Genomic DNA, 27926 nt, shown 5'->3' with positions numbered 1-27926 from the left:
AGAAATATATTTCAGTAGTTTTTTGTTTTCATTTTATGAAATGAAAACTGTAGCAAAAGAAAAAAAAAAAAAATTCACCTTGAAATAAGTCTTCAGTTATTTCAGCGATTATGTTTTCTTTGGTGATGGTTGCATGTGTCTATTTTTAGTATTATACAAGTCTTTTTTGTAATTGGACAGTTTTGTAGCTAAACTGCTCTCAAGATGTCAAACTAAAAAACCTTCACCTTGCATTCCCAAATTAGAAATAATATCTTGTTTTTCTGTGTTTTTTCCAGTGGTACATGATCAGCATCGTGCACATCTATAACCGCTGGAGGAACTCGGAGATCCGTTGCTATGTGAACGGTCAGCTGGTCTCCTATGGCGACATGGCCTGGCACGTCAACACCAACGATGTAAGAGCTCTTTATTGCAAACACCATTTTATCTGAAACGAGGCGCCGGCTGCACCGAGAAGGTCACAGAGAGTGCAACCACTAATGAAAGTATTTTTAAAGAAGTTGTGATTAAAGTTAGTGGCCATTTCTAAGTTATTTCCCTAAGATAAAGCAAAAATGTATATATTTGCTTAAACTTCTAGTGTTTGTGCAATATAAACTCACATTCATACGTTTCCAGTTTAACTTAGGAAAGGACAGCTTTTTGTCCACTTCCTGTTGTCTTATTTGTGCATTTGTGTAGGATTGACTTATATATTTGATCAAATATACCTCCTTGTGTCCTCAGAGAGTGTGTAAAAGTTGTTTACTTTTGGTATTTTCGTTCTTGAGTTTATTATCCCATGAAAAAGTAGAATGAGCTCCTCGCTTTACAAAAAAAAAAAAACGAGGGGGCAATAAACTAAATATAAGAATAAATGTTTCCTGATATGATGACAGCTGATGGTATTCCTGGTTCTGTTGTGATTCTAATCGGCCGTTTTTAAGCCAGTAGGACCTTTAGTGTCTTTAATTATTTCAAATCTTTAATAAAAGTCAAACAAGGACAGATTCCTTTATCAAACCAAAGATATCCAGAAACATTCTGCTGCTGCTGCTGCTGCTGCTGCTGCTGCTGCTGCTGCTGCTGCTGCTCGTGAGACGCCTGGTCTGGAACAGCCTCTGCCCCTGACCGGAATATTGGCAGTGTTTGGAGATTTGCCCTCTGCTGCGGTCGCCCTTGAACCTCGTTCCAGCTCACTTCCCCAACAAAAAAAAACAACAACTCTTGCTCTAAACTTTCCCTGTTCCCGTGCAGACAGGTTGAGTCCAGCAGCTTGCCCCTTATCTCAGCTGAGTTCAACTTTGGCTCCTGACAGCGCTGCAATTACACAAGTCCTCAGTGGATTCACTCTGCAACATTCGAGCCTTTTGGGTTAAATAGCTTGTATTGTTGCAAAAAAAAAAACTGGTTTAAAAGTTGTCTAGTATGAGAAGAACCCTAAATGTACAGATGGAATCAAAACTTGTCTTTTCCAGATGCTTAGCAATGTTTTATCACTTTGAAAGAAGTAACGATGTTGCTGTGATAAAGGTTATCAGTGAGCTTATGGGAGCAGACACAGGAAATAATAAAAAGGCTGAGGGTAAAGTTGTATCAAAAGAGATGAAAAAAGTGTCCCCTGAGACTGATGAAATGTTCTGTCATTTCTCAAGATGTGATAAATAAATGTGGTGTGAATAGATTGTGAAAAGACATTGTAAATCATGTAACTAATAATAACGGTGCTGTGTTTCGTGATAAACTTTACTAGTGACAACTGTTATATACTGTCAGTATTCGTATCTCCCATCATTTAGCAGAATTCTACTAAAGAAGACGAGATACAGTGAAACTTGTGTAACTTGTTTCTAGTTCTAGCATTTGGACAGTGACTGGAGGCCCGCAGTCAGATGGCAGGGACAGGCAAACTCTAATTAGATTGATAGTTTGATCCTTAATCTCATTACACTTGCCTAAAGTGACAAATGTTACTGTGGAAGCTCATTATCTTCTACCACAAGACATTCCTGCGCAGTATTCACCTGATTCCGGAAGCTGGGCTCCGCCATTTGATGTAATCCTCCTTCCGGTTGTATTAGTTAACATGGAGCTGCTGACATCCAGAGAAAATAAGTCCTACACAGACTAAACATCATGGAATAAAGTATCAAAACCAGATACGCATTTGAACAGGTATTATTACTTATGAAACTATTTACTTCAATAGGAAAAATGAAGACCTTTTTAGAATAGTTTTGGAATAGTCTAGTTGTGCAGTCGATTCATTGGTCAATGGTGTTTTAGTCGACCAACATTTGTTTTAGGTGACAAACTACCGGAATATTATTTAGATTATAAGGATTTCACAGCAGCAGAAAGGAGAAGGCATGGATTTATTTATTCTCCTTGTATTCTTTAACAGATTGAAACCTCTTTTTCAAGGGGCAAAGTGAAAATCAGCAGCACACAAGAGACATTTAAAAGCACCGAACATTCCCATAGTATTCTCGCTCTTTGTTTTTTGAAATAGAGCAACAACAACAAAAAATCTCAGTGAAATCAGTTTCAGAGTGAATCACGTGTTTAATCTGACTTTTTACAAATAAATACACTTTCACTTGTGTGTAAACAGTTGCTTTTGCCTGAGCTGTTGTGCAGTTGTGGTCTTGTGTGTGCAGTTTGGCTCAGAATGTCACACAGTCAGATCACAGAGTGGAGTTTATGCCACTTTCACGCCCGTCACTTCTAGTGGACTAATCGGCCAGAGACAACCAGAGCATGTCTTTGGCTGGCCAAGCATTTATATAGTCGACTACAGCCCTAAATATCCATAGCAGTCCAATATTTTGTGGTAAAAGTGTATTATTTGTGTGTAAAGAGCATTTTAAATATGATTATTGAATCGTTAGTATCTTGTTAGATCCTGGTTTGAGCCCAGTTTGGTCCTGATGTAGACCTGGTTTGGTCCTGTTTTAATACTGGTTTAGACCCAGTTTAATCCCAATTTGTCATGCATTTAGCAGTGGTAATCTAGTAATTCTAGCAAGTTATTCCCCCCACATATTTGCTTGTGTAGACTAAATAATGAGCAATGAGTTGATATTAAACGTGTCTTATTGTTCTTTATTTTTCCTCCAGAGCTACGACAAGTGTTTCCTGGGTTCTTCGGAGACGGCGGACGCTAACAGAGTTTTCTGTGGTCAACTCGGCGCCATTTATGTTTTCAGTGAAGCGCTAAATCCCGCTCAGATCTTTGCTATCCACCAGCTTGGGCCAGGCTACAAGGTAAGAGTGCTCTCTCCCGCTCGTCTTCATCATCACTTTTGGTTTGTATTCAGCATATGTTCCACTGTATATCTCCGCCTCATGTATCACTGCGCTGCTATGATACTCTGACAACCTGAAGATTGCATTGTCAGTGTTACGTAAAGCGGCTTAAGCACATTTTGTCTGTCAGCCGGAGGAATTGCGTGCTCATCATTCATCGCAAAGACACACTGATGCCCACTAAAGATGAGCTGTCATTGGCAAATCACGGTTATTTATTATTGCTTTAAGTCAAATTGTCGACGCCGTATATTTTGCTGTCGTGACTTGTGTTGAGTGCTTTTTTGAAGAACTGCTGTTGTTTGTCTGAAACCACATTTGTTTGCTCTATGGAGAATGGTATTGATGTTTGCAGTACAGTGATAGTCATGCCAATATAAATATCTGCTTTGTCAAAACAGTGGGACAGGCGATATTGAAAAATGAATACATCTATAGTGTTCAGGATTCAGACGACATTATGTGAAGCCGACAGAAATGTGCAGACATGAGGACTATAAAATGGGCTGAAATATCAATGATAAACCTGTTCACAACATTATTTTTCAGCCTTTTTTTACATAACAAACAATTTACTTGATATTCACATTTTGCATACCTTCAAAACAACAGTGACCGAGTTATTGATACTTCATCTGCTCATCTGCTCACCTCTAAAACATTTAAAGTCATTTTATACAAAACAATAAAGTTGGAGTGCAACTTATTTATCTAAATATAGTGCACTAATTGACTTGCCTATGTATGGTGTTTTGTTGAAGTGAATGAATTTGAGGAAATTATGTCTATTGCACTCTTTACCCCCAAAGCAGTGACTGAGCCAAAACACTCTAAAATACATGCTTGTTTACACCTCTTTATTTGCAAGTGTATGTGTGTGTTCTTACTCTGCACTCGCTTAGCTCTAGGTATAGATGTGATTTATTTGCTAATCCAAGTAAATTGCTCTTTCATTACGTATATGTTGGTTTGCATATTACAATTATGTGTTTTCTACTTTATGCTTTTTAGACACCAAGGACATTTGCACACCGTTCAGTGTGTGCGGTGTACAGTGATTAAAGGCATACTTGTGGTTTGCTGCAGAAATATTCTTTACATTTCAGCTTAAAGCTAATAGTCTTGAAGTAGACTCTTGAACTAAAGATGTTTTAACACCTTTCTGATTGCCAACCCTTCACAAACGAGCACTGTAGTGTCGACACACATTTATTTCATCCACTTTTATAGTGGCAACATACATGACACTTTATAAGCTATTCGGTGGAAAACATCTGCAGATGGATTTACACTGTAAGCCTTGGTTCAAACACAGACTTTAATGCTTCTGTTTTGATAAATTGCATTTAAATGAGTCCTCCAAACCTCACCATCTCTGCCTTTTGGCGTCTCCACCAGTGAGAGCCAAGATGCCCTAACACGTCGCCAGCTGTCGACGCCGTGTTTTGGCAGACTCACGCGCCTTGGGCCACTTACGGCTTATTTATGAAGGTGTCCTGAGTCGTCAGGTTTTCAGCACCACGGAGAGCTCCGCCCCATGTGAGAGCTGGGAGAAAGTTAGGCTGTTGTTTGGCTTTGTATTAGTCTGTAAAGCTACTATACCAACTATGGCTGTTGACCTTTAGTCGTGAATAAGTTTATTAATCGGTTGGGGGTGTCTTAGTCGACCAAAATGTACATTAATCGGCTAATTATTTTGGGGGAATTAAAATAATGTTTATTAATAACATCAGAAAGAAGGCATCAAGTGGATTATTTTAAGATTTGGGTGGGAATTGTGGGTGTAATCTGTCTTTTTTAACAAATACCCTGTTTACTTGTAGTATTCTGTATAACTGTTTGTAAATGTGTGATTTACTGCTATTTTGCGGTCTTGTTAGTGCACTTTTGGCTCAGATACATGGTCAAATTATATAAGATAATCTTTATTTGTCCCACAATGGGAAAATTATATATATATATATATATATATATATATATATATATATATATATATATATATATATATATATATATATATATATATATTTATGCACTCGACTAATAATTTCTTTAGTTGACTCCTTCATACACTGGTGCAGTGACTTGATAAAGGCTTTCACGTAGTTTTTGTGAAAGTCTTATTAGCATGTTTGTAATGGACGTTATGTCAGTTTGCTGTTTGTACTAATTTAGTTGGAATTCAATGTCTTTTATTTGTGTATTTGCGCCATGTGCAGGTTTTGTTGCTATAAACAAATCCCTCCCATTATATATTATTTGCTTTTATTGTTTAGTTACATTGATCTTTGTGGAAGATTAATGGGGGAGACGCCGCATAATTTAGTTAAGAAAAATACTGGCCTGTTGTATGGATCTATGCTAAGCAAAGATGTCCTGCTTACAAACTAATTAACATAATATATTTTGCATTAAACATTGACTGAAGCAGAGTACAGAGAGGAAATAAGGAGGATAGCAGTGTATTACGCAGCATCTAGGCCACTTGTGTAATTTGCACCAGGTGATCTACTGCAGCACCTCAATAATGACTTTTTTTCAAAGGATGTACAAAGGTTATCTTTGTTAAGGTTGTTGAAGCGTAAACCATGTAACCCTCCTTTAGCCGCCTATAAAACAAGATGAGTGTCTAAGTGGGCGTTATCTAAACCTCTCTCTTACTTAAACCATTGTCAGTGAGAATATTGCTATGACATTTCCACCCTAACAACCCAAGGCCCGTACATTTGTGTGCTTTGTGTTTTTGTGAATACTGATGCTCTCTGATTTGGGCCCAGCGCGTGGTGTCCTGGGGCAGATCACAAGCATGATTGCCTCTCCGTGAGCCGTACAATGGGTTTCAGATGCCCACAAGACTCTATTAAATGGCTCAGTTGTTTTGTAGCCTCGAGCGTCAACGCTACTATCGAAATGATGAGTGTGCAGGATTCGGCGGGCTCGAAAAGAAGCCATGAATAATCTGTACTCAAGTATTTACAGTACTACTACTTTGTATTTAACAACATGTTTTTGTTGATTTTATGCAGAATAAGATGTTTGTTGTTTGTGGAGGTAATTATGGTATTTCAAAAACTGCAGTCATTGCAATTTGCCAATTGTGTCCATTCAAATTGCAATTTTGATGCAATAAATCTTACTGCCCTGTTCCTGACGTTTGACAGAGCTCATTTATTTCACTGGGAATGTGATCAAAGCAGCACGCCTCACAGCCTTGATTTCATGGATAGATTAATATTGGACATCATGTACACTGATCACATAACAAATCATGTAAACAACTGGAAAAGTCTGTCTTCCTATCCTCATATATATATAGAGCTGATCTCTATATGCTCGGTAATAATGGCAATTTCCCCCAAATCTCTGCACAGCAAAATGGGGCATAACCAAAGAGAAATATCTACAAATATTTTTAAATAAGAGGTCACTTGTTTTTGGTAAGCCTTATAAAATACATAGCTCCACTACAATATTATGCAACATTCAAATATTGAGTTTGTAGTAAAAAATGCAACAACAAAAAAGTATGTTAAATATGTTAAAAAGTTTTAACATATTTCTGCTGGTTTGAATTCTGTATAATCGTGATAATTGTTATTTTAGCTCCAGATTGTGCAGAAAAATGGAACTTCTCTTCTGTTTTGTTTTCAGTTGTGACAAAGTACCATTAATAATAGTTGTTTAAACATGGAGCTTCTTAATCATATTTAAATAAAATAAATATCAGTATCCATAACATGTTTAAACTGTTAGCTAGTTTAATAACTATTAAGATATTACTGTAAGTCGTAATTACTTTGACCATGATAATCGTGACAAACATTTTCAATACTGTCCCATGCCTAATTGACATATCATATTGAATATTGGGACACTCACACAATATAGAAATATAACTTTTTGTCAATATCACCCACCTCTGCACCATACTGTGTTTTTGAGGGGTCACAGTTTTCCCACCCCCACTGCCACTACTACAACCTCCACTTTATGTATTACTGACAAATACAGTAGATTTCTCTGAGATCAATACAGTTCTACGCTTCCACCACTAGTTCTTTTCCTACTTCCACGACCCACTTTACCATACCAATGTTCCTAGTGAGGATCAGCCCGGCCTCTGCTCTACTTTCCCCAAAATCCCTGTTTATATTTCATGTTGTAGGACAGTTCTCGTTGTTTCCAGACTTCATAAATACTGAGTGACAGGCCACCACTGGTCCCTGCGCTAACTCCTGTTTACAGTACAGTCTGCGGTGAAACCTAGTGCTTTGTGACTGCTCTTTCTCTGCCGCTGTCACTGTCGATAACGAGGAGCACGGCACAGGCGAGACAGTAAACAAGCCTCCTTCTACACACCACGGCGTCGCATTCACTGTTCTCCGTGCGCCTCGCCATCAGGTTGCGTCCACTTGCCCCCGTGTAGTCCGACTCTTCTCTGCGCGCGCTAACGACAGCATAAGACGGCACATTACTGCTTGTTTTTACATCTTTCGGGTTGTTTTCTATATAGTGTTGCTGGGATTTGTAGCTCTCTTCATCATCACTAGACCAGATGTCCTCATTGCAGACCAGTGCCAACAATCTGGCCTGGACATACAATAATTAATGAAGCGTGCGGTCTGGACACCTGCGTGGTTCGTCTGTTCACGTGCAGATGTTTGTTGAGTTTGCGTTTGACATTCAGTCGTAGTACAAAACATTAGAGCTGTCACGAGGTAAAAACTGTGGCGTGATTTGATTGATTGTCGTCATTGTAGTTGTCATGTTTTGTGAATGAGGGAAAACCATAATTCATTGGTATTTTATTAAAAGCTGCTCAAGAACACCTGCTATTGTTAATTATAGTTGTGTAGTGTTATGTTTTGATTTTCACTCAGAGGAGACGCAGGCTGGTACTTTAAAGCACATTTTCCATCTGTGCCTGGAATGTTCCACAGTATGGCATTAAAAACATCTATCGTCACAACCCTTTTTTAAGGTACAAGTAGTGATACTAAAGGAATCGAATCAAATCTTTGCTGAACAGTTTTAGAATTAGAGACCAGATGGTGAGAGAATGAAAGTATTATTATTTTGTGCTGAAAATGTCTTTAAAATAATGTGTTTTTGCTTTGTTATTGTGCTATCAAAATCAGTATCAAGCCTAATCCTTAATATTGAATCGAGTTTGATATTTTGGTATCGTAAGAATTAGTTTTTCAAGGTGTTTTTGCCATATTTAATAATTTATGATTTATAAATGCAATAAGATTTAAGTAAAAGCCATACTGTGGAACATTCCAGAGTCAGACAAAGAAATTAAAACTCGAAGCAACACGGAGCAAATGACAAACCATGTGTCAAACTATTCACACATAGTTTTACTTTAACTGATGTTTTATTCTTATTTTTCTTGATCATGTTCTAATGGTGGAGAGGTTAATATCTCCTCTCATGCAGGAGTCAGGGGTTTGATTCCCTGTGGCCTCAAACTCCAGACACAAGGTTACCTTTGAGATGTTCCCTGGAGAGTGCTGCCTCCAAAGCCACTCAGCATTTGCATATGGATGATTCGCTGAGTTTCCTTTGAAGGGGCAGCATAAATATGGGATGCAGTACCATGATGCAGGGTCCCCATCTGTAATTATATGTATGAATATAATAAATTATTATCTTTTGGGGTATTTTGATATTCATTATGTCAATTAATTTGAACAATTATGTCGATAAAATAGATTTGAGTTAGTCATTTCAAACTCGATTTCAATATCTTTAAATCTGTTTTAGAAATGTCAAGTTTTGTCCTGTTCAGGTGATTATTTCAGTAGCTGTACTTGCTCAAATGAGTATCTAGTATTGATACTAGTTTTGATCTCGATTAGTATTTGATTATTGACATTTTTGACAACTCTGGCCTGAGCATGTCTAAATCCTGTTTTTTCATATCAACAATATGCTTGGATCATAGAAAAATATTGTTTTTTAGATGTGGCCATTTCCATGGGTTAGCTGTATTTTTAACCCTCTTTCTAATCACATTTCCACCTGGCAATGCTGGCACCAAACCAAATCCACCCCACCTGCAACGTGCACAAATGTAATGTTAGGTGAGGTTTTTATTCTTAAGTGAAAATCCGTCTGGGAGAACTGCGGACATGCTGCTGGTGGCCTTGGCTTGAATAGTGGAAGTGTGATGCCGTTATCTCCTTGGCCCAGTGTGGTATCAGCCTCCGTCAGGTGTGATTGCCCTCAGCGCTGCCTTTCACTGCTCTGCTCTGTGTGGAACAGCGGTCAAACCACATACATGTTCAGGCCATGTCATAACCTGCGTATTCTCTTGCTCTAAATTGTTACCGCTCGCCCAGTTTATCTATTATAGCTTTTTAACACAAGTCAGCAAGTCGCTTTTTCTTTCAGCCTCGCTCTATCCAGCTCCACGGGCGCATACAGTATGGACGTGCATAATAAATTGGCTTACACAGCAGAAAATGTGCATCTTAATAAATGCAGTAATTTTATATTCACTGTTTTCTGTGCAGAGACTCCATTAACTTTCAAAATAAACTGAAGAGCCATTTATCTATGTGCGTGATGGATTATGCTCGCGCTGGATTGGCTGCTGCGTCCTCGGTCATTTACAGGAGATGTTTGGGTCGAGAGTCTTTATACACTGTTGGTCATTTGTCACTTACATCTGTTTATAGCTGTACTAAATTGTAACTATAAGAAGTACAAATTGTTAATATTATAAATGCATTATTTTGTGAAAATAGATGTACTAGTTCATGTTAATCCCTTCTCTGCGTGCGTTCAGTTAGTTTATTTAGGCTATTATCAATATCAGAGCTCCTTTGTCATTTAGTCGATTAATTGGTCGATGGTTTCTTTGTGGACTAAAATAAATATTTGTCAACAGGAGTTATAAGGATTTGGGGTTGAAATGTGAGTTTATTCTGCCTTTTTTACATGCCATAGTTATGTTATTCTTATGTGAGTCATGTGAGCTTGTGGTCTTGTGAATACATTCAGATATTTCCTTTGTAAATGTATAATGTATTAATAAGCAATAGTAATGTGTTTGTAAGCACCTATACATCACATTTTATGCAAAAGGCTTTTCTTTAGTCAAGAATAAGTCGACTACAGCCCTGCACTATTTATTAGTCATTTGTGTCTGGACGAGCCTCAACCGGAACATACTGTATCTACATTCGACAGACCTACAAATCAAAGTAGAAATTAAGTTCATGTACTGTTAAAATGTCAAGAAAGCAATTATTTCTGTTCACATGTATTAATGATTTTACTCTCTATAGCTTCAATTATGCATACATTTAATCACTTAGACTCTAATTAGGTTTCTGCTTTGGAGAATTATGCACAAGTTACATCATGTATTTTTTTTTTTTTTTTTTAATGCCGAGGAACTGGGACCACCGGCATGTATTTAACCTGCTTAACTCATGTGGAATATAAATGTCCCTGTCCTTTCTGATGAAGATATGGATGTTATACTCTGCATTGGTTTGTGTTGCTTCACGCATCTCCATTATTTAGAGCCTTTCGCTACAGTAACTGTGAAATTTTCTCTTGCATGGCTAAAAGCGCTCTTGGCCTTTTTTTCCTACACTAAACTTCAAATGAAAAGGTGGAGAACAAGCGCGGCGGCCTGCAGCTCTGTGCGGGGCCTCGGGCTTCCCGCTCACCGCGGCTGGGATGGGCTCCCGGGGACTCGGCGGCTCGCAGGCGGCACAGACCCCCCTGAACGGCGCCTCGGAGGGGGGCACAGCATCACTCACTCTTTTGATTTGGCTTCATAAGAGAAAGACTGTGAGCGAGCTGAACCCAAAGACTTCCGAGAAAAAGCACATATAGACCACATATAGACCACGTCACACCCACACGCGCCGCGCAAGAGGAAAACAGGATGTGTAGTAACAGCTCTGTGAGAAATACTCATATACAATATATTTGTCCTTTTCTTGCGAGTTGTTGTGAAAAATAATCTCCGTTGACCTTGTGTATCATTATTCTCGTGTTTATTGGCTTAGTACTATTGGAAATACATATTAGATCATAAAATGTGATGCCGCATGTTGCTAACTGTTTATTAGACTCAAAAGAGCATTGATTTTCAATCAGTTTGCCTTGAGGGATTGCCGTGGTCTGTCTTTCCAATTTGTGTTTATTAATTCAGCAATTTAATTAAAGATGTGTCCCGAGCAAACCTTGAAACCAGAAAAGACCCTAAATGACCAATCCCTAGTGCCAGACTCAGTGACACAGACATTACTGGATATTATTTACACTTCTTTTTGTACAGCTACTGTGTAATATCATTACATCATATCACATCGATAATGTGTTAGTGGTTTGTGTGCTACAACATCCTGTCAAGGATCCTGCCATGGCTCAAAAATAAGTAGGGAAAAAATGCATGAATTATTAGATGCGTCTCGACTCCAGGCACGCAAATAAGAATGCCTTGGGAAGGTTAAAAAATAACATTAATTGAATATCATTACATCAATGTTAGAACTTGAAATTATATAAATCAGATTTGTATTGCATTTGAGTGATACTTAACTTCTGGCCGTGTGTTAACCTGTTGTTATTTGCCTGAGGCCTCTGTGCTCCATCACTCGTGGTTTATGCACAGGACAAAGGAAGGACTCTTGTCTCTTTGCATCTAATTGAATTAGCGGCCGAGTTAGCGCTCTGTTCATTAGGCTAATGCTGTGTTGTTTACACACGACTCAATGCTGCAATTAGGACGCCTCCCTTTTGGACGTTGGACTTGTATTTAGAGGCACGCAATAGCCCCACGTCCCTTTTCATCAGCGTGTCACTCTGGAAGCATGTTTTTGTATTATAGCTAGTATCTTTTTATCATTCATCTATCATTTTGATTCGTTTGTTGCTTTGTTTTTGCTTTCTCCCTGTTCTTCCTCATCTTTTTCACCTCTAAATCGGTAGTGCCAACACTGAATTAACTATGTTTCAGCGCTGATTATATATTTATTAGGTGTTGGCTGCGTATGTGTTCAACATTTCAGAACTGAATCAATATTGTTGTTTACCTAGCCTGGCCAACTGTCAATTCGGTGTTGTCTTTTGCAGTTTGGAGCACACAATGACCTCTCATATACTTCTCATCTGTATCACTCTTAGTATTGGGGTTAATACTGAATTGACAATTTGCTATTGGTAATTACACATTTATCGGGTGCAGACTTTGCGGTGAACACATTTTTTCTGTAAAAATCTGTCACCTTTAAATGACTAGTGCCATTTCTGAACAAACTGTGGTAATTACACGTGTATAAACGATTGTTGTGGTGTTTTGAAAGGTTTCTATTGTTTGCCAACCTAGCCAACTACAATTTTGGTCTGGCTTCTGGTGAACAATGGCCTCTCATGTCCCCTACAATTGGCTAGCTGTAATTACATGTTATAATTGATTGGTTTGGTGTTTAGAAAAGTTTGCTAGTCTGGACAACAACTAAACCCAATAGTTTTTTTGTTTTTGACTCACTTGCGTGCGTAGCAGCTGAGAACACGGCGAGGACGCAAAGCTCTGATAAATTGGTCACATTGAGTTTAGATATAAAGTGACAGGAAAGTTCAGCAGATTAAAGTAGTTTCTCCAAGTCTCTAACTTTACTCAGCACCGTGACGCCCAAAAAGATGAAAAGCCAGTCCAAACCTGAGGGAGAAGAGGAAGAATTCGTGACTCAACATGTGGAAGAGCTTGATGTGCTAAAAACCAATTGATATTTTTGATACGCTCAATAATCAAAGGCGGAGATGAGTGTGGTGGTATCGCAACTGAATACAGTCAAGAACTACATCTCTGTTTGCACACAGAAGATCACTGAAGTGGATAAAACTATACTCATCATGGAAGAGCGGATTACGATTAGAAATGCGTCGTCAACACAATGTCCACGTATTCGACCTGCCGAAAGACGGTGAAAAGGGCAACCCAACGAGCTACATGTCCAAGATTCTCAAGGAACTATTTCAGGAGAAACTGCAGTCGGAGCCAGATGTGGAAATTATGGCGTCGGATTGTGCCAGCGGGAAAGTCAGACGGACCGATGACAAGAGAACAACAAGGGAGGAGATCATCAACAATGGAGAAGGTGCTACAAATTTCGTGGCGTGAAGTTGGAAGATTTTCCCGGACCTGACCTCGTGCGTGATTAGAACGTTCAAAGGTGAGACTAAAAGGTTTGGTCGGTGAGTACGGCAGGACTTAAATCCAGCCAGGGAAAACGAACTCTGGATGAGCGTGAAGAGACATGAACGAAGTGCAAGGACATATATCAAATAAATGAGACAATTAGGCCTAAGGAGGAAATAGGACTTTCTGTTTTAGGAAGAACCCACGTGCTTATTGAGGCGTGTCACAGTGAATGTTTGTATCATTACACGGTGGAGATGTTTGTGACTGTGTGGGGTTGAATGTCGTCAGTGTTTGAATGTCACGAAAGCCCAATGTACAATTAAAAGCAAAATAATGATAAAAACCTTCGATCAAATTCATGTTGGATAAAAGAGTGTTTAAAATAGCTCATTTAAATGTGTGTGGTTTAAGAAATAAGGTTAATGATGTTCTTAATACATGATTATCATTTACAGGTGGTAGAAACACATTGAGATTCAACAATAAATAGCCATGCAATAGGTATGGATGGATATGATATTTATAGATTCCACATGGTGGAAAAAACATATTCCGGTCAGAGTTAGAAATGATCTCAATATTGAAGGAATATATTACAGTTGCAATTACCTGATATAAAGCCTCTGCTAATTGGGTGTTGTTTGTTATAGACCACCGAATGCTACAATAATATGTCTAGATTAAATATGTGAGATGCTAGATAAAGCATGCAATAATGAAAAGGAAATGTTTTTCTTTGGACTGGAAATCTGATGGTTGTGGCTTGAAAAGTAAATGATGTTCCTGTGCCAATACCTGTAATTTGTCACGACTAGTCAGAAAATACACCAGGGTAAATGTGAAAGTAGATGGTACGTATTCCCGTCTCTAATTGATTTAATTTTGACAAATGTGCCCGAGATATGCTCAGAGGCTGTTTCTGTTCCAGTTGGTTGTAGTGACCAAAACTTAAGTGTAGTTATGAGAAGGACAAAGGAACCTAAGAGAATGATTTTGTTGAAGATGTACGGAACATAGACTGGTCAGAAGTAAGAACAAGATCCTTGTGGAGCTGTGGTGGTTTTTAATACTTTGATGACACAGGTTATGGATAAACATGCCCACATAAGGAAACTGTAAGAAATATCTCTGTATCATCAAGAACTATATGAAGCAAAGGGACAAAGCCCAAATGGAAGCAATTGATACTAATAATGTGGAATTAAGATAAGATAAGATATTATCTTTATTGTCCCACATGGGGACAATAAAGATAATATCCATGGTAATTTCCATGGTAATTATGGAACAAGTATCGTAACTTAAGAAATTATGGGACCAAATTGAACAGAAGTAAAATATTTTCATATTAGAAAAGTAAAATTAAAGAACATCATTTTTTTTTTATAAATGAATATAAATTATTATAGAAACTATATTTGAGAGACTGCACAAAAGGCAAAACATAGAAAACATACTATGTACACCAAATGTAAATTCAAATTCAATACAGTCAGAAAATAATGTTAAAGACTTATTACAGAAAATTTTTCAGTAAATGGGTCAAATACCATCAACAACATGCATATACAATGGTCACTCCACAACAACTGCTCTTACTCAGATCAGAGATCATCTATAGGGACAATAGTCCTAGATTTGACTGTCAAAAGCAGACTCCAATACTATTTATTAACATCTATTAGAAATCTCCTTTTCCAGCAGTAATTTATAACAAACAGATACTCAAGTATGGAACACAACAAAGTAGTAATATAAGCTGTGTGCTTCCTGTTTGCAGAACGAATCAAATGCAAAACACTGTTGTTTATCGAGCCATGTTTGCATGAAGTTATTTCAAAATAATTTAAAGCTTTTCCTATTTACACAATAATGCTCTTTAGGATTCAATATTTGAATATTAATTATGGTAATGATAGTGGTAGTCTAACAAAAAATAATAATATTTTATTATTAGGCCCGAGCGCCACAAGCTGGCGAGAGGCCTATTAATCTCGTAAGGCCGTGCGAAGCACGGCTGCGAAAGTGCGCACGTAGTGCGCACGAAATCGAGCGCAAAGCGCTCGCCCACTTCCAAACACTCACTAACGCACTCCTCCACTCATGCACGCCCCGTGCATACTAATTAGTTGTAGGAAAATGGAACATTACCGTTGTAAACGGGCGAAGCCCGTGCAAAAGTTCGCACTAAACGAGCACTTTACATTGACAACAGCAGCGCGAAGCGCTGCATTCCTTCAAAAACCCTCCTGGCATCGTTCTGTACGCGAGAATCCATGCCGCAGGCATGGGCCATGCTTGTATCTGCTCAAATCAATGGAAGTCTATGGGGAGTGGGCGGGGCATCCCGACGGAATAGGGAGTGACGAGCGCGTAAGCGCTCGTAATGATGATTCCACCCCATGGCGGCATCGGGAAGGCTTAGAGCTTTCAAACGATGTATAATTTGTTGTTATAGTGAAAACGGCTATATTGTTTTTGCTAAAAATATTATTATTATTATTAGGCCCGAGCCCCAGCAGGGCGGAGGGCCTATGAAGGCAGCGTTGCAACTGTCTGACCAAACATGCGGGCTGCGCCCGCATGTTTGGTGCCCCGTCGCCCCGTCGCCCCGTCGCCCCGTCGCCCCGTCGCCCCGTCGCCCCTGGCAAGTACAATGAACTAGCCCATGCCGAAGGCATGGATCATGCATACTTACTCCTGCTATGACAGAAATAGTCAACAATGAGTGAATGGGCGTAGCCCATTCACTCATTGTTGTATAATTTGTTGTTATAGTGAAAACGGCTATATTGTTTTTGCTAAAAATATTATTATTTTTATTAGGCCCGAGCCCCAGCAGGGCGGAGGAAATTTGATTTTTTCTGGGCCATTTTTTTTTCGTTAAAAAATGGCGCGACAGCGCCACCGACAAAAGTCAAAATACATTGCGCCTATGGGAGACGCCCCGAGGTCAACTTTGTCGTAAAGCTACGAAATTCGGGACACGCATTCCTCTCGTGAGGACAAAAAAAAAATATTATTGTGGCCACGCCCCCAGACTTACCCTATGGCCGCCATCTTCCTTTGAAAATGAAAACAAGCTGAGTTAGCCATTTTGTTTACGTCAAACTTTGACGAACTCCTCCTAGGGCGTTTTGCCCACCGACTTCAAAATCGGCGTACGTCCTCTGGACAAGTGGGACATCTAAAGTTATCCAATTTTTTGAGATACCTTTTACGGTCTGTGTGCGGCGCAGCCGCAAAGTTGGACAACTTATTTTGGAATATTGCAGATCTAAAAATTGTTCCCATTTGATCAAAACCAGTCCGATTAGGACCAAATTTGAATCAGTTGTTAAACTTTCTAGTTTGGACCAGTTTAGGCTGACAAAATTGAAATGGGCGCGATAGCGCCCCCTACAGAGTGACCTTTAAATTAACATTGAAGGTCAAAAATTAGTTTTACCAAAATTGTCTAAACTTTACCCAAAATTCTACTTTGCCGTCCCAATCACAAAAGCCAATCACAAAAATGCCTAATTTTTTACGGCGTAGTCGTAGCGATGACAGAAACCTCCCATGTTATCCCTATGGGAAAACCACAAAATCTCTCAAATTACCACATTTTTATGTTTTACACTTTAACGAAGTCCTCCTAGTGCGTTTTGCCCACCAACCTCAAAATTGGTGTACGTCCTCTAGACAAGTGGGGCATCTAAAGTTATCCAAATTTTAAGGATAACTTTTACGGTCTCTGTGCGACGGAGCCGCAAACGTTTCCCAGAATTCTGACTATTTGGCCTTCAGAGTGGTCTATAAACAATAGAGTTTTTCCAAATGACATGATATTTTGAACAAAATTCTAATTTGCCATCCTGATCATAAAAGTATGAGAGCCAAAGTCATATTTTGTACGGCGTAACCGTAGCGTTGACAGAAACATCCCATGTTATCCTTATGGGAAAATCGTAGAATCGCTCAAATCACCACATTTTTACGCTTCACACTTTAATGAACTCCTCCGAGGGCGATTGTCCGATCAAGTTCATATTTGGAGAATATCATCTACACAAGCGGGGCATCAAAACTTATCCATATTTTGATTCTAAGTGCTACGGTCTCTGTGTGGCGGACCCGCAAATATATGTCAGAAATGGGAAAACAGCGAAATCTCTAAAATGACCACATTTTTACGCTTCACACTTTAACGAACTCCTCCTAGGGCGATTGCCCGATCAAGCTCATATTTGGGGAAAATCATCTACACAAACGGGGCATCAAAAGTTAGTCATATTTTGATTTTAAGTGGTACGGTCTCTGTGCCGTGGAGCTGCAAATATACTGTCACAAATGGGAAAAACGCCAAATCCTTGAAATGTTCACATTTACGCTTCACACTTTAACAAACTCCTCCGTGGGCAATAGCTCGATCAAGCTTTACTTTGGGAAATATCATCTACACAAGCGCGGCATCAAAAGTTATCCATATTTTTATTCCAAGTGCTACGGTCTCTGTGCGGCGGCGCAGCACATTTGACTGACACTTGTGTTCATTTGCACTGGATTGGCCATGTCCAATGTGTCCCCGTCTGTCAAGTTCTTTTTTAATTCAACACAATAAGGGCGCCATCTTTATCAAGTCGAAAGCGCAGAGTCGGAAGGCCGGCGGCCCGCGAGGGCCGTTGGATGCCGCTTGCGGCTTTAATTTTTATTTTTCTTGTTCTTCTGCTTTTTGAGCTCTAATTTGACCCCCTGAACATGCTCAAAAACTCACCAAACTTTGCCCAAAATTCAGAATCGGCGAAAAATTTTGTTTTTTCTGGGCCATTTTTTTTTTTCTAAAAAAATGGCGCGACAGCGCCACCGACAAAAGTCAAAATACATTGCGCCTATGGGAGACGCCCCGAGGTCAACTTTGTCGTAGAGCTACGAAATTCGGGACACGCATTCCTCTCGTGAGGACAAAAAAAAAAAATCATTGTGGCCACGCCACCAGACTTACCCTATGGCCGCCATTTTCCTTTGAAAATGAAAATACGCTGTGTTAGCCATTTTGTTCACGTCAAACTTTGACGAACTCCTCCTAGGGCGTTTTGCCCACCAACTTCAAAATCGGCGTACGTCCTCTGGACAAGTGGGGCATCTAAAGTTATCAAATTTTTTGAGATACCTTTTACGGTCTGTGTGCGGCGCAGCCGCAAAGTTGGACAACTTATTTTGGAATATTGCAGATCTAAACATTGCTCCCATTTGATCAAAACGAGTCCGATTATGACCAAATTTGAATCAGTTGTTAAACTTTCTAGTTTGGACCAGTTTAGGCTGACAAAATTGAAATGGGCGCGATAGCGCCCCCTACAGAGTGACCTTTAAATTAACATTGAAGGTCAAAAATTAGTTTTACCAAAATTGTCTAAACTTTACCCAAAATTCTATTTTGCCGTCCCGATCACAAAAGCCAATCACAAAAATGCCTCAATTTTTACAGCGTAGTCGTAGCGATGACAGAAACCTCCCATGTTATCCCTATGGGAAAACCACAAAATCTCTCAAATTACCACATTATTATGTTTTACACTTTAACAAACTCCTCCTAGTGCGTTTTGCCCACCAACCTCAAAATTGGTGTACGTCCTCTAGACAAGTGGGCCATCTAAAGTTATTCAAATTTTAAGGATAACATTTACGGTCTCTGTGCGACGGAGCCGCAAACGTTTCCCAGAATTCTGACTATTTGGCCTTCAGAGTGGCCTATAAACAATATAGTTTTTCCAAATGACATGATATTTTGAACAAAATTCTAATTTGCCATCCTGATCATAAAAGTATGAGAGCCAAAGTCATATTTTGTACGGCGTAACCGTAGCGATGACAGAAACATCCCATGTTATCCTTATGGGAAAATCGCAGAATCGCTCAAATCACCACATTTTTACGCTTCACACTTTAATGAACTCCTCCGAGGGCGATTGTCCGATCAAGTTCATATTTGGAGAATATCATCTACACAAGCGGGGCATCAAAACTTATCCATATTTTGATTCTAAGTGCTACGATCTCTGTGTGGCGGAGCAGCAAATATATGTCAGAAATGGGAAAACCGAGAAATCTCTAAAATGACCACATTTTTATGCTTCACACTTTAATGAACTCCTCCCAGGGCGATTGTCCGATCAAACTCATATTTGGGGAAAATTATCTACACAAACGGGGCATCAAAAGTTATCCATATTTTGATTTTAAGTGGTACGGTCTCTGTGCCGTGGAGCTGCAAATATACTGTCACAAATGGGAAAACGCCAAATCTTTGAAATGTTCACATATACGCTTCACACTTTAACAAACTCCTCCGTGGGCAATAGCTCAATCAAGCTTTACTTTGGGAAATATCATCTACACAAGCGCGGCATCAAAAGTTATCCATATTTTTATTCCAAGTGCTACGGTCTCTGTGCGGCGGCGCAGCACATTTGACTGACACTTGTGTTCATTTGCACTGGATTGGCCATGTCAATTGTGTCGCCGTCTGTCAAGTTCTTTTTTAATTCAACACACAATAAGGGCGCCATCTTTATCAAGTCGAAAGCGCAGAGTCGGAAGGCCGGCGGCCCGCGAGGGCCGTTGGATGCCGCTTGCGGCTTTAATTTCTTCTTTCTTCTTTCTTCTTCTCGGGACCAACCCCCCTATTTTTCACCCAGTGAACATTGACGAAAAGTCACAAAAATTTGCACACCTCTAAAAATCGTGCCTCTCTACATTCTGGCTATTTCCCTTTTCTAAAATAAAAAAAATTGGCGCGTCAGCGCCACCAAATGTACCAAAAATGCATTGAGAGATGGGAAATGACCCAAAAAAAATCTGATCGTAGAATCATGAAATTTGGCGCAGAGGTAGATGGTGACAAGAGAAGTAAAAAAATATTACTACGGCAACGCCGTCCCCCCAACCAAATGTCGGCCATATTGCTTCAAAAATGGCTAAACATGACTTCGGAGTTTTTCCAAACGTCGTACTTTTACGAACTCCTCCCAGGGCGTTGGCCCTAAAAAGCTGAAATTTGGTGAAAATGCTACTGAGGAGTGGGACATCAAAAGTTATCCAAATTACATTGATACCTCTCACGGTCTCTGTGCGGCGAAGCCGCAAACTGTAGCTAGAATTTCAGAAATCTCCCATATTTAAAATTTCTGCCGTTTGCGCAGATAAAGTCCGAATTGCGTCAAATTAGAATCAGTTGTTAAACTCTTTGCCCTAAACCTACTTGAAGTGAAATAAATTCATTTGGCGCCACAGCGCCCCCTACAGATTTTATATGGAGGTTAAATATTTAGTTTTGCGAAATTATATGAAATTTGACACACAACTCAATTTTGGCATCCCCATCAAAAAAGTCAATGAGACCCATGTCATAATTGTTATGGCTTTGCCGTAACGATGACCGAAACCTTCCATGTTATTCCAATGGGGAAATCGCCAGAACATGTTTACACTTTAGACTTTCACAAACTCCTCTTAAGGCGTCAGCCCTATTAACCTGAAATTTGGTGAGACTCATCTTCAGGGGTGGACCATCAAAAGTTATCCACATTTTTATTCAAAGAGTCACGGTGTCCGTGCGGCAAAGCCACACATTTTGCCAAGAATTCAAAATAAAATTGCTTTTTGATGGTAAAACAAAGGGGAGAAGATGTGACAGCGTCACAGATTCAGCAGTAGGCGTAATAAAAGGACAATTGGGGCGCGTTAGCGCCCCCTCCTCTTGTGGCGTGGCGGCGGCGTAGCGAGGGCCGATCATTGCCGCTTGCGGCTATATTTATGGTTGTTGTTGTTGTTGTTGTTTTTTAATGAATGAGCTGTTTACTGGTGTCTAGAACTGCAAACAAGGTCAATTTAACCAAATGCAGGAGCTAATGGGGATCTCAATAAACTAAACTAAATGCATCTCATGTCTCGTCTTATCGGAGTCACCCTTGAAGCCGATAGTGCCAATACTGCATTCACTATTTATTCATGTTAATTACATATTTATAAGTTTGTATCTAGCTGTGTTGAGGTATAAATATTGTTACCAACCATTTCCCCCTGTGTGCTGTGTGTGTTTCCCTGCCCCACACTGGCCACCCATGTCTTCTGTCCCGTCTCATCTGTGTCTCCCTGAATGCTTTTCTCTCAAGCTTGTCTGTTTGGATCAGTTTGTCTAACCCTGCTCCGTCTCCGTCTCTTCAGAGCACCTTCAAGTTCAAGTCGGAGAGTGACATCCACCTGGCGGAGCACCACAAGCAGGTGTTGTACGACGGCAAACTGGCCAACTCCATCTCCTTCACCTACAACGCCAAGGCCACGGACGCTCAGCTCTGCCTGGAATCGTCTCCACGGGAAAACGCCTCCATATTTGTCCACTCGCCACACGCGCTCATGCTGCAGGTCAGTCTCCTGTTTGAGTTTTAGTGAAGAGAATGTCCTCTGCACACTCATGGTAATACATTAGTTTACATCTACATCTACAGACTTTCTTTGTTTTGTCTCGCAGTTTATGTGTCAGGTTTTTCTCAAATGTTAAGAGTATGTGACGACCTTTTGAATGGGTTTCTCTTGAAAATGTGGTGGTGATGCAGGTTCAGATAAAATCTCACATAAACTTTGTATTGGAAAGATATGTCCTCGAGCGGGAAATTACTTTGATAGATTTAATTATGAAGATTTTTTTGCCCTTTAAAGCACAGTTTCGAAATATACCTGCATTTTCACTTTTAACAGAACTATCATTCGTCAAATGAGGCATGTATAATTAGCTCTGCATTTAAGAGCATTAGTATAATTCAGCGTTCAGAACAAAAAACATCATTTAAACACGCCAATGATTATACTCCATTAACAGCACAGTATATGGAGCTGAAAGTGTGCAGGTGTGTCCTTGCCTCATTATAATAATGCATAAACCATATCGGCCTTATTGTTTTCCCAGCATCATTTTGGATTCATACATATTTTATTTTCTTAAGGTCTAAGCTTGTCAACTGTGTCCTAAAATGTGCTCGGATGTAGAACTTAAAACATAGCACAAATAAAGGAATAAAGTTGTTTTTTAATCATCAACAGTGCCCACTTTTCAAAGGGAAATACTTGACCATGACTTTATTTCTGTTGCTCTCTCTCTCTCTCTCTCTCTCTCTCTCTCTCTCTCTCTCTCTCTCTCTCTCTCTCTCTCGCTCTGTGCAGAGTTCTGTTTTTTTTTATGTACATTTAAAAACTTGGGGGAAATCTACTGCATCTACGCAAATATGTTACTTAATGATGTATCTGGCTCTAACAAATAAAGTATAAATAAATACCTAAATCCGTCCACAGGATGTAAAGGCCATCGTCACCCACTCCATCCACAGTGCCATTCACTCCATCGGTGGGATCCAGGTGTTGTTCCCTCTTTTCGCTCAGCTCGACTACAAACAGCTCAACGACAGCTCCGTCGACACCACAGTCTGGTACGAGGGAACGTGAGAACAAAGGATCATGTTTATTCTAAAGAGCTCTCCGAACGTTAATCTACATTGTCTCTTTAGTGCCACGCTGCTTGCGTTTCTGGTGGAGCTGTTGAAGAGCTCGGTGGCGATGCAGGAGCAGATGTTGGGAGGAAAGGGCTTCCTGGTGATCGGGTATCTGCTGGAAAAGGTCAGTTTTAATGAGTGGCTTTTATAACTGTCCTTCAAGATATTTAGACTAGAATCATCAACAAAAACAGTACAAAATGCTTCTACGTTTTAAGTTTCTGTTATTGGATTGTAAGCCATTATTTGTAGAGAATAATATAATACAATAATTAAAATGGTTGGAGAAAATGCTAGAAAAGTACTGGACCGGACACTTATGAGTAAAGTAAACAGCGCAATTTAAAACATACAATGAAAAACTAAACTCTGTAACAATGTTTGGATGTGATGCTTGAATACAAAGAATTTGGTTATGTAATATATTATTTGATTTTGTCCTTGCTTATATTCACATCTAAACTAGGCCTGATTCACAGCACTTAATGTTGATTATAAAGTGAATGATTTTCTCTCTTTCACCAACTAATTTCTACGATGTGTTTCCTGTGGCGCAGTCGTCCCGCGTCCACATCACCAGAGCAGTCCTGGAGCAGTTTCTGTCTTTTGCCAAATATCTGGACGGTTTGCCCCACGGTGCGCCGCTCCTCAAGCAGCTCTGCGACCACGTCCTGTTCAACGCTGCCATCTGGATCCACACGCCCGCCAAGGTCTGTCCAGCCGCCCAAAACACACACACGAAACACACACTGCAGGTTTAGGAACAGCTTTCTGCCTTTTATGATTTTTATAATACTAGTAAATGCTAAGTATAGTTCACAATGGTTTAATGAAAGTAGATTTCAAACCTTCATAATTTTTGTGTGTGAGTGCATTTCAAAATAGACAGACTAAGGTTGTGTTTACACTTGTCCTTGTTTGGTCAAGGTTTAAGCCCAGTTTATTCCTCATCTAGACCTGGTTTGGTCCAGTTCTAGACCTCAGTCCGACTCTGGTCCACGTTTTGTCCCAGTTTAGTACCAACTTTGATATGGTCTGTGTGGAAACTGTGGAAACTTTATTCATCCACATTGGAAAACAAAAATCTAACAGAACACATTAAAGAAACGAACCCTTTGGAGATCACAAAACACAAAAGCAGTTCAGTGCAGCGCAGATGCTTGCATGACAAAAAGCCGAATGACAGAGAGCTGACAAGGATCAAATTAACCAGGGCTCTTTTATTTAAAGGGTTTATGCTAAATGAGCCCCAAGGCAACCTCAATCCTTTTCAGTATTGATTTGTTTTCATGTTCAAATTCAAGAAAGAACTGCAGGCATGTGAGTAAAAACGAGTGCAGACATCTTTGTGGTCGTTGGCCTTTTTACCAAAATAACAATGCGGATGTAGCTGGACAGGGGCACGTCTGATATTTGAGCGGACAGGACAAACACTGAGATACAGTGACATTTGGACAGAGGCTCCCAGGCTCCTCCTCCTCCTCCTCGCTCTGAACTGGATGCCGCGTTCCCTCAGGGTCGGTCAGACACAAGCCGCTGTTATTTTCAGCGCTTCCTGCCCCCTCCCGCATTCTCACCTTTGACCCCTGGATGCGATTGGCTCTCATGCGGCAGTCCCTGGGGTGGGCTGAAGTTTAAGATGGAGGAGGAAAAACTAGTTCTTTAAATACAGGACACGAGTAAATGGGTGAGGATGAAAGTTCGTAGCTAAGAATGTATTTTAAGAGTTTCCTTCAAAATCATATTGGTCGAGTAGAAATGCACTAGTTAAAAGTACATAAAATACTGCTTCTGTTGCTATTTTTACTGATTAACTACTTACTATCTGACATTCTATTTCCATTTTTACTCATTAGTCTGTTCAAAAAGACAAATCTGATGCGCTGAGGGCAAACAGCAACAAAATAGCTGATATGATAATTGCCATTTTTGGACCAATATATCGCCCATCCCTAATCGTGACACAAAATGTCAATATCATGTCATGTCTGATCACTAGTACCTCACCTACAGCTAACATTAGGGTATTAGGGTGAAGTAAAATAATAATACATTTCCCTCAAGCTGTATAACAAATAAAAAGTTGAAAAAGTCAAAAAATAGCAAGAACCAAAAAGCAAAAAGTATCCAGTGAATTTCTTTTCTCCATCTCTGGTAAAAAAAAAAAGCAACATAAATTAAACAAAATGGCTGTTCTGGATGGGCTTTAATTCCTGGTTGACCCTTCTGTATCGTTAATTATACTGAAGTCTATCACAACAAGTTTTCACGGCACATGGCGAAATAATGAGGACAAACTGAGCAACACTCATAAAAATCCCCTAATCCTTTAATCTCACTTTCCCTGAACAACGCTCTGTGTTATTATTGTCTATTCTGGACTTATTATCACCTTCACAATTGGCGTGGAAAAGCCTCGGCTATATCCAGGACTTAATTAGAGAAATGCACGTCGACCACATCAAAACACTATTATCGTTAAAAGCACAGAAGAAGGTTCATGTTAATTAAAAAGTACCTGAAGTGGACAGTCAATAGTGCCTTTGTGATGACCAGAAAGTTCAGTGCATTATCAATTTAGTTTAGATCAAATGTACACACAAAATAGATTAGATGTATCTAATTTTGACCATTTTTCACCAGTTAAAGTTTACAGTTGTCTTTAAACAGATGTCACCTTCCATTAAAATGTTTTATTGTTATTGAATATGTACACTTTAATTAGATTAACTAAAAATATAAAATGAGCTTTGGATGAATCTAAAACATTTAAAGTGCCTCTGACAGGTTGGATGACTCATTGAACTAAAATGCAGTTAAGATAAACATATTTAGAATGTAGCTAAAAAATGATAAAAATGTTATCATATGATTCCACATTTTTTTAGGTTTATTATTTTACTTCCTGTTTGTAATTGTTGACATCACTCTAGGAAATTACTCAGCAAACACTGGGCTCAAAAACTCATCCACTCTATTTTTATTATTTGACAAATAAAAATATATGAGAATGATTTAATTTTGTTGATCTCATTTTAAAGGGAATTATTCTAATTAAAATCACCATTTCGTTGTTTGTTGTATTGCATTTGAGAACTGAACTGTCTTTAGAGCGGTATTGTTTTTACATTGAGTTTTATTACATTTGTTTGACTGTATATAATAGTTACGCATAGGAAAGTCTCAATATTTTTGTGTTACAATTATTCTGAGAAAAAACACCACTATTTGAAAATGAATCACATTTCATAGCGCTGAGAACATGACCAAACATCAGAGAAACCTTTCATTTTCTTCCTTTCCCACTGTCTAACCCGCTGCTATTCTTTAAGTTTGAGACCAGTCTTATGAAATCAAACTTTCTGGGCCACTAAATGTGACAGAAACTTATAGATAAAAAAGTACTCTACATTTATACACCTTTTCTTTTTAACATCCCTCGTTTCGCAACACCACTTTTCATCAGAGGACTGTTCTTGAATATTCCTTTCACTCTTCCAATCGGCAGGTGAATCACTGCTCAGTCGGTGTCGGATCAATAGTTTGTCCCCGAAATGCAAACGTCAAAAAAGAAAAGAACAAGACCTCAGCTCTCTCTTCAGCAAATGAGGCGTGACGCGGCCTGACATTAGCACCTCACTAATTTTATCTGCTTAAACAGAAATATCTCGTTAAGAGGCGGCCCGTCGTGTTGCGGCCGCTGTAACAAGCTCAGAGATTTGTGTCTGACCTCGTCTCCGGCAAAAAACAAAAAAAGAAGAGAGAATTGTTAAGAAGATGCAACGAGGAGCCGAGAGAGAAGTGCGACTCGGAAAGTAGAGGGGGGAGAGAAACAGAAAAGCAAATGAACGCGGTAGAAAGGCCTGTTGCAAATGTCAGCGCTGCGTAAGGAGCTGCTCAGATGAGGGCTGGCTGCTCCAGGCGAAGGAACATCAAACGCAACACAAAACCGTCGGCGCTACAGTGCTGCGAGGGAAGCTTTTCCTCTCATTCTTCTGTGGCAATAAAACTCTGCTTTTGTTCAAACGCCATAAACACACAGATGATTTGTTTCTTGGAGGCAGCGCGACCTGTCTTGTCTCGTCACCGTGAATGTAAATGTAAATGCACTTCCTGTCAATGCAGGTCCAGCTGTCGCTCCGCTCTCACTTATCGCCGCGGTTTATTGAGACCGCCACAATCTCTGTCCGTCCCCACCGGCGATATGTCTAAGCTGCACAGCGCAATCTATATATCCACCCGGGATATTTGTTCAGGACGGTTGGCTCGCGGTTCAAGCCTTAGTGTCAAAATATAGCGTCTTATAGGCAAGAATATAACGTTTAAGGCAAGGGATGTCGAGATTGTTTAGTTAGTTAGTGATTATTCAGGGCACAATTTATCGTAAGAACTGCTAATTATTCAATTCAACTCCAAAAAAAGTAAACTGAAATGTGTTTTCTAGTGTTTGGCCACATCTTACAGGATTTAGACAAGGTAAGTTTATTATTTGTAGAGCACCAATCACACACAATGTATTTCAAAGTGCTTTACGTGACAGGAGAAAGATGCAGAGTAGAACCTGTCTCACTTCTCCACGAAGACTGTTCCAGATTTGAGCAAAGAAACAAATGTCATGTAAACCGTTTCATTGGATGCGAGTATTTTATTTTATTTTAGATTTTTCACACCTGTGCAGGTTTTGACAAGACAATATATGCAAACAAGGGAAAACGAAAGTGGCTAAAAGACTAAAATGAAAGACAAAATCTTAAAGAATCATTTTGCGTTTAGTGATCCGATTCCTATTACACACCAAATATTACCTCTAATGATTGGGTTATCCGATGAGTTATAAGATTTCTGTTTTTTGTCCTGGGCGTGCAAATGTACCCAGTGTATTTAGGATTTCAGTTGTTTTGACATAGTGTGAATAATTGTGAATAATTGTGGTAAAT

General features: G+C 39.4%; 1 protein-coding gene across 26 annotated transcripts in view; it reads left to right on the top strand.

The window, feature by feature from the left end:
* nbeaa (neurobeachin a) overlaps positions 1–27926 on the top strand; it is a 161426-nt gene that overhangs the window by 71040 nt on the left and 62460 nt on the right. For all 26 annotated transcript variants that reach the window (XM_072445907.1, XM_072445899.1, XM_072445906.1 and 23 more), the window contains exons 7-12: positions 279–398; positions 3103–3249; positions 21671–21868; positions 22793–22926; positions 23005–23113; positions 23547–23699. In XM_072445907.1, the coding sequence (XP_072302008.1) occupies positions 279–398; positions 3103–3249; positions 21671–21868; positions 22793–22926; positions 23005–23113; positions 23547–23699 (861 nt within the window). The remainder of the gene's footprint in view (positions 1–278; positions 399–3102; positions 3250–21670; positions 21869–22792; positions 22927–23004; positions 23114–23546; positions 23700–27926) is intronic.

Source organism: Eucyclogobius newberryi, unplaced genomic scaffold (genome assembly GCF_026437365.1).
Source record: "Eucyclogobius newberryi isolate DKJ021-1_F unplaced genomic scaffold, fEucNew1.0.hap1 SCAF_15, whole genome shotgun sequence".
NCBI classification, from domain to species: domain Eukaryota; kingdom Metazoa; phylum Chordata; class Actinopteri; order Gobiiformes; family Gobiidae; genus Eucyclogobius; species Eucyclogobius newberryi.
The sequence above is the reverse complement of the archived record's forward strand: the minus strand, read 5'-3'. Positions and strand labels throughout refer to the sequence as shown.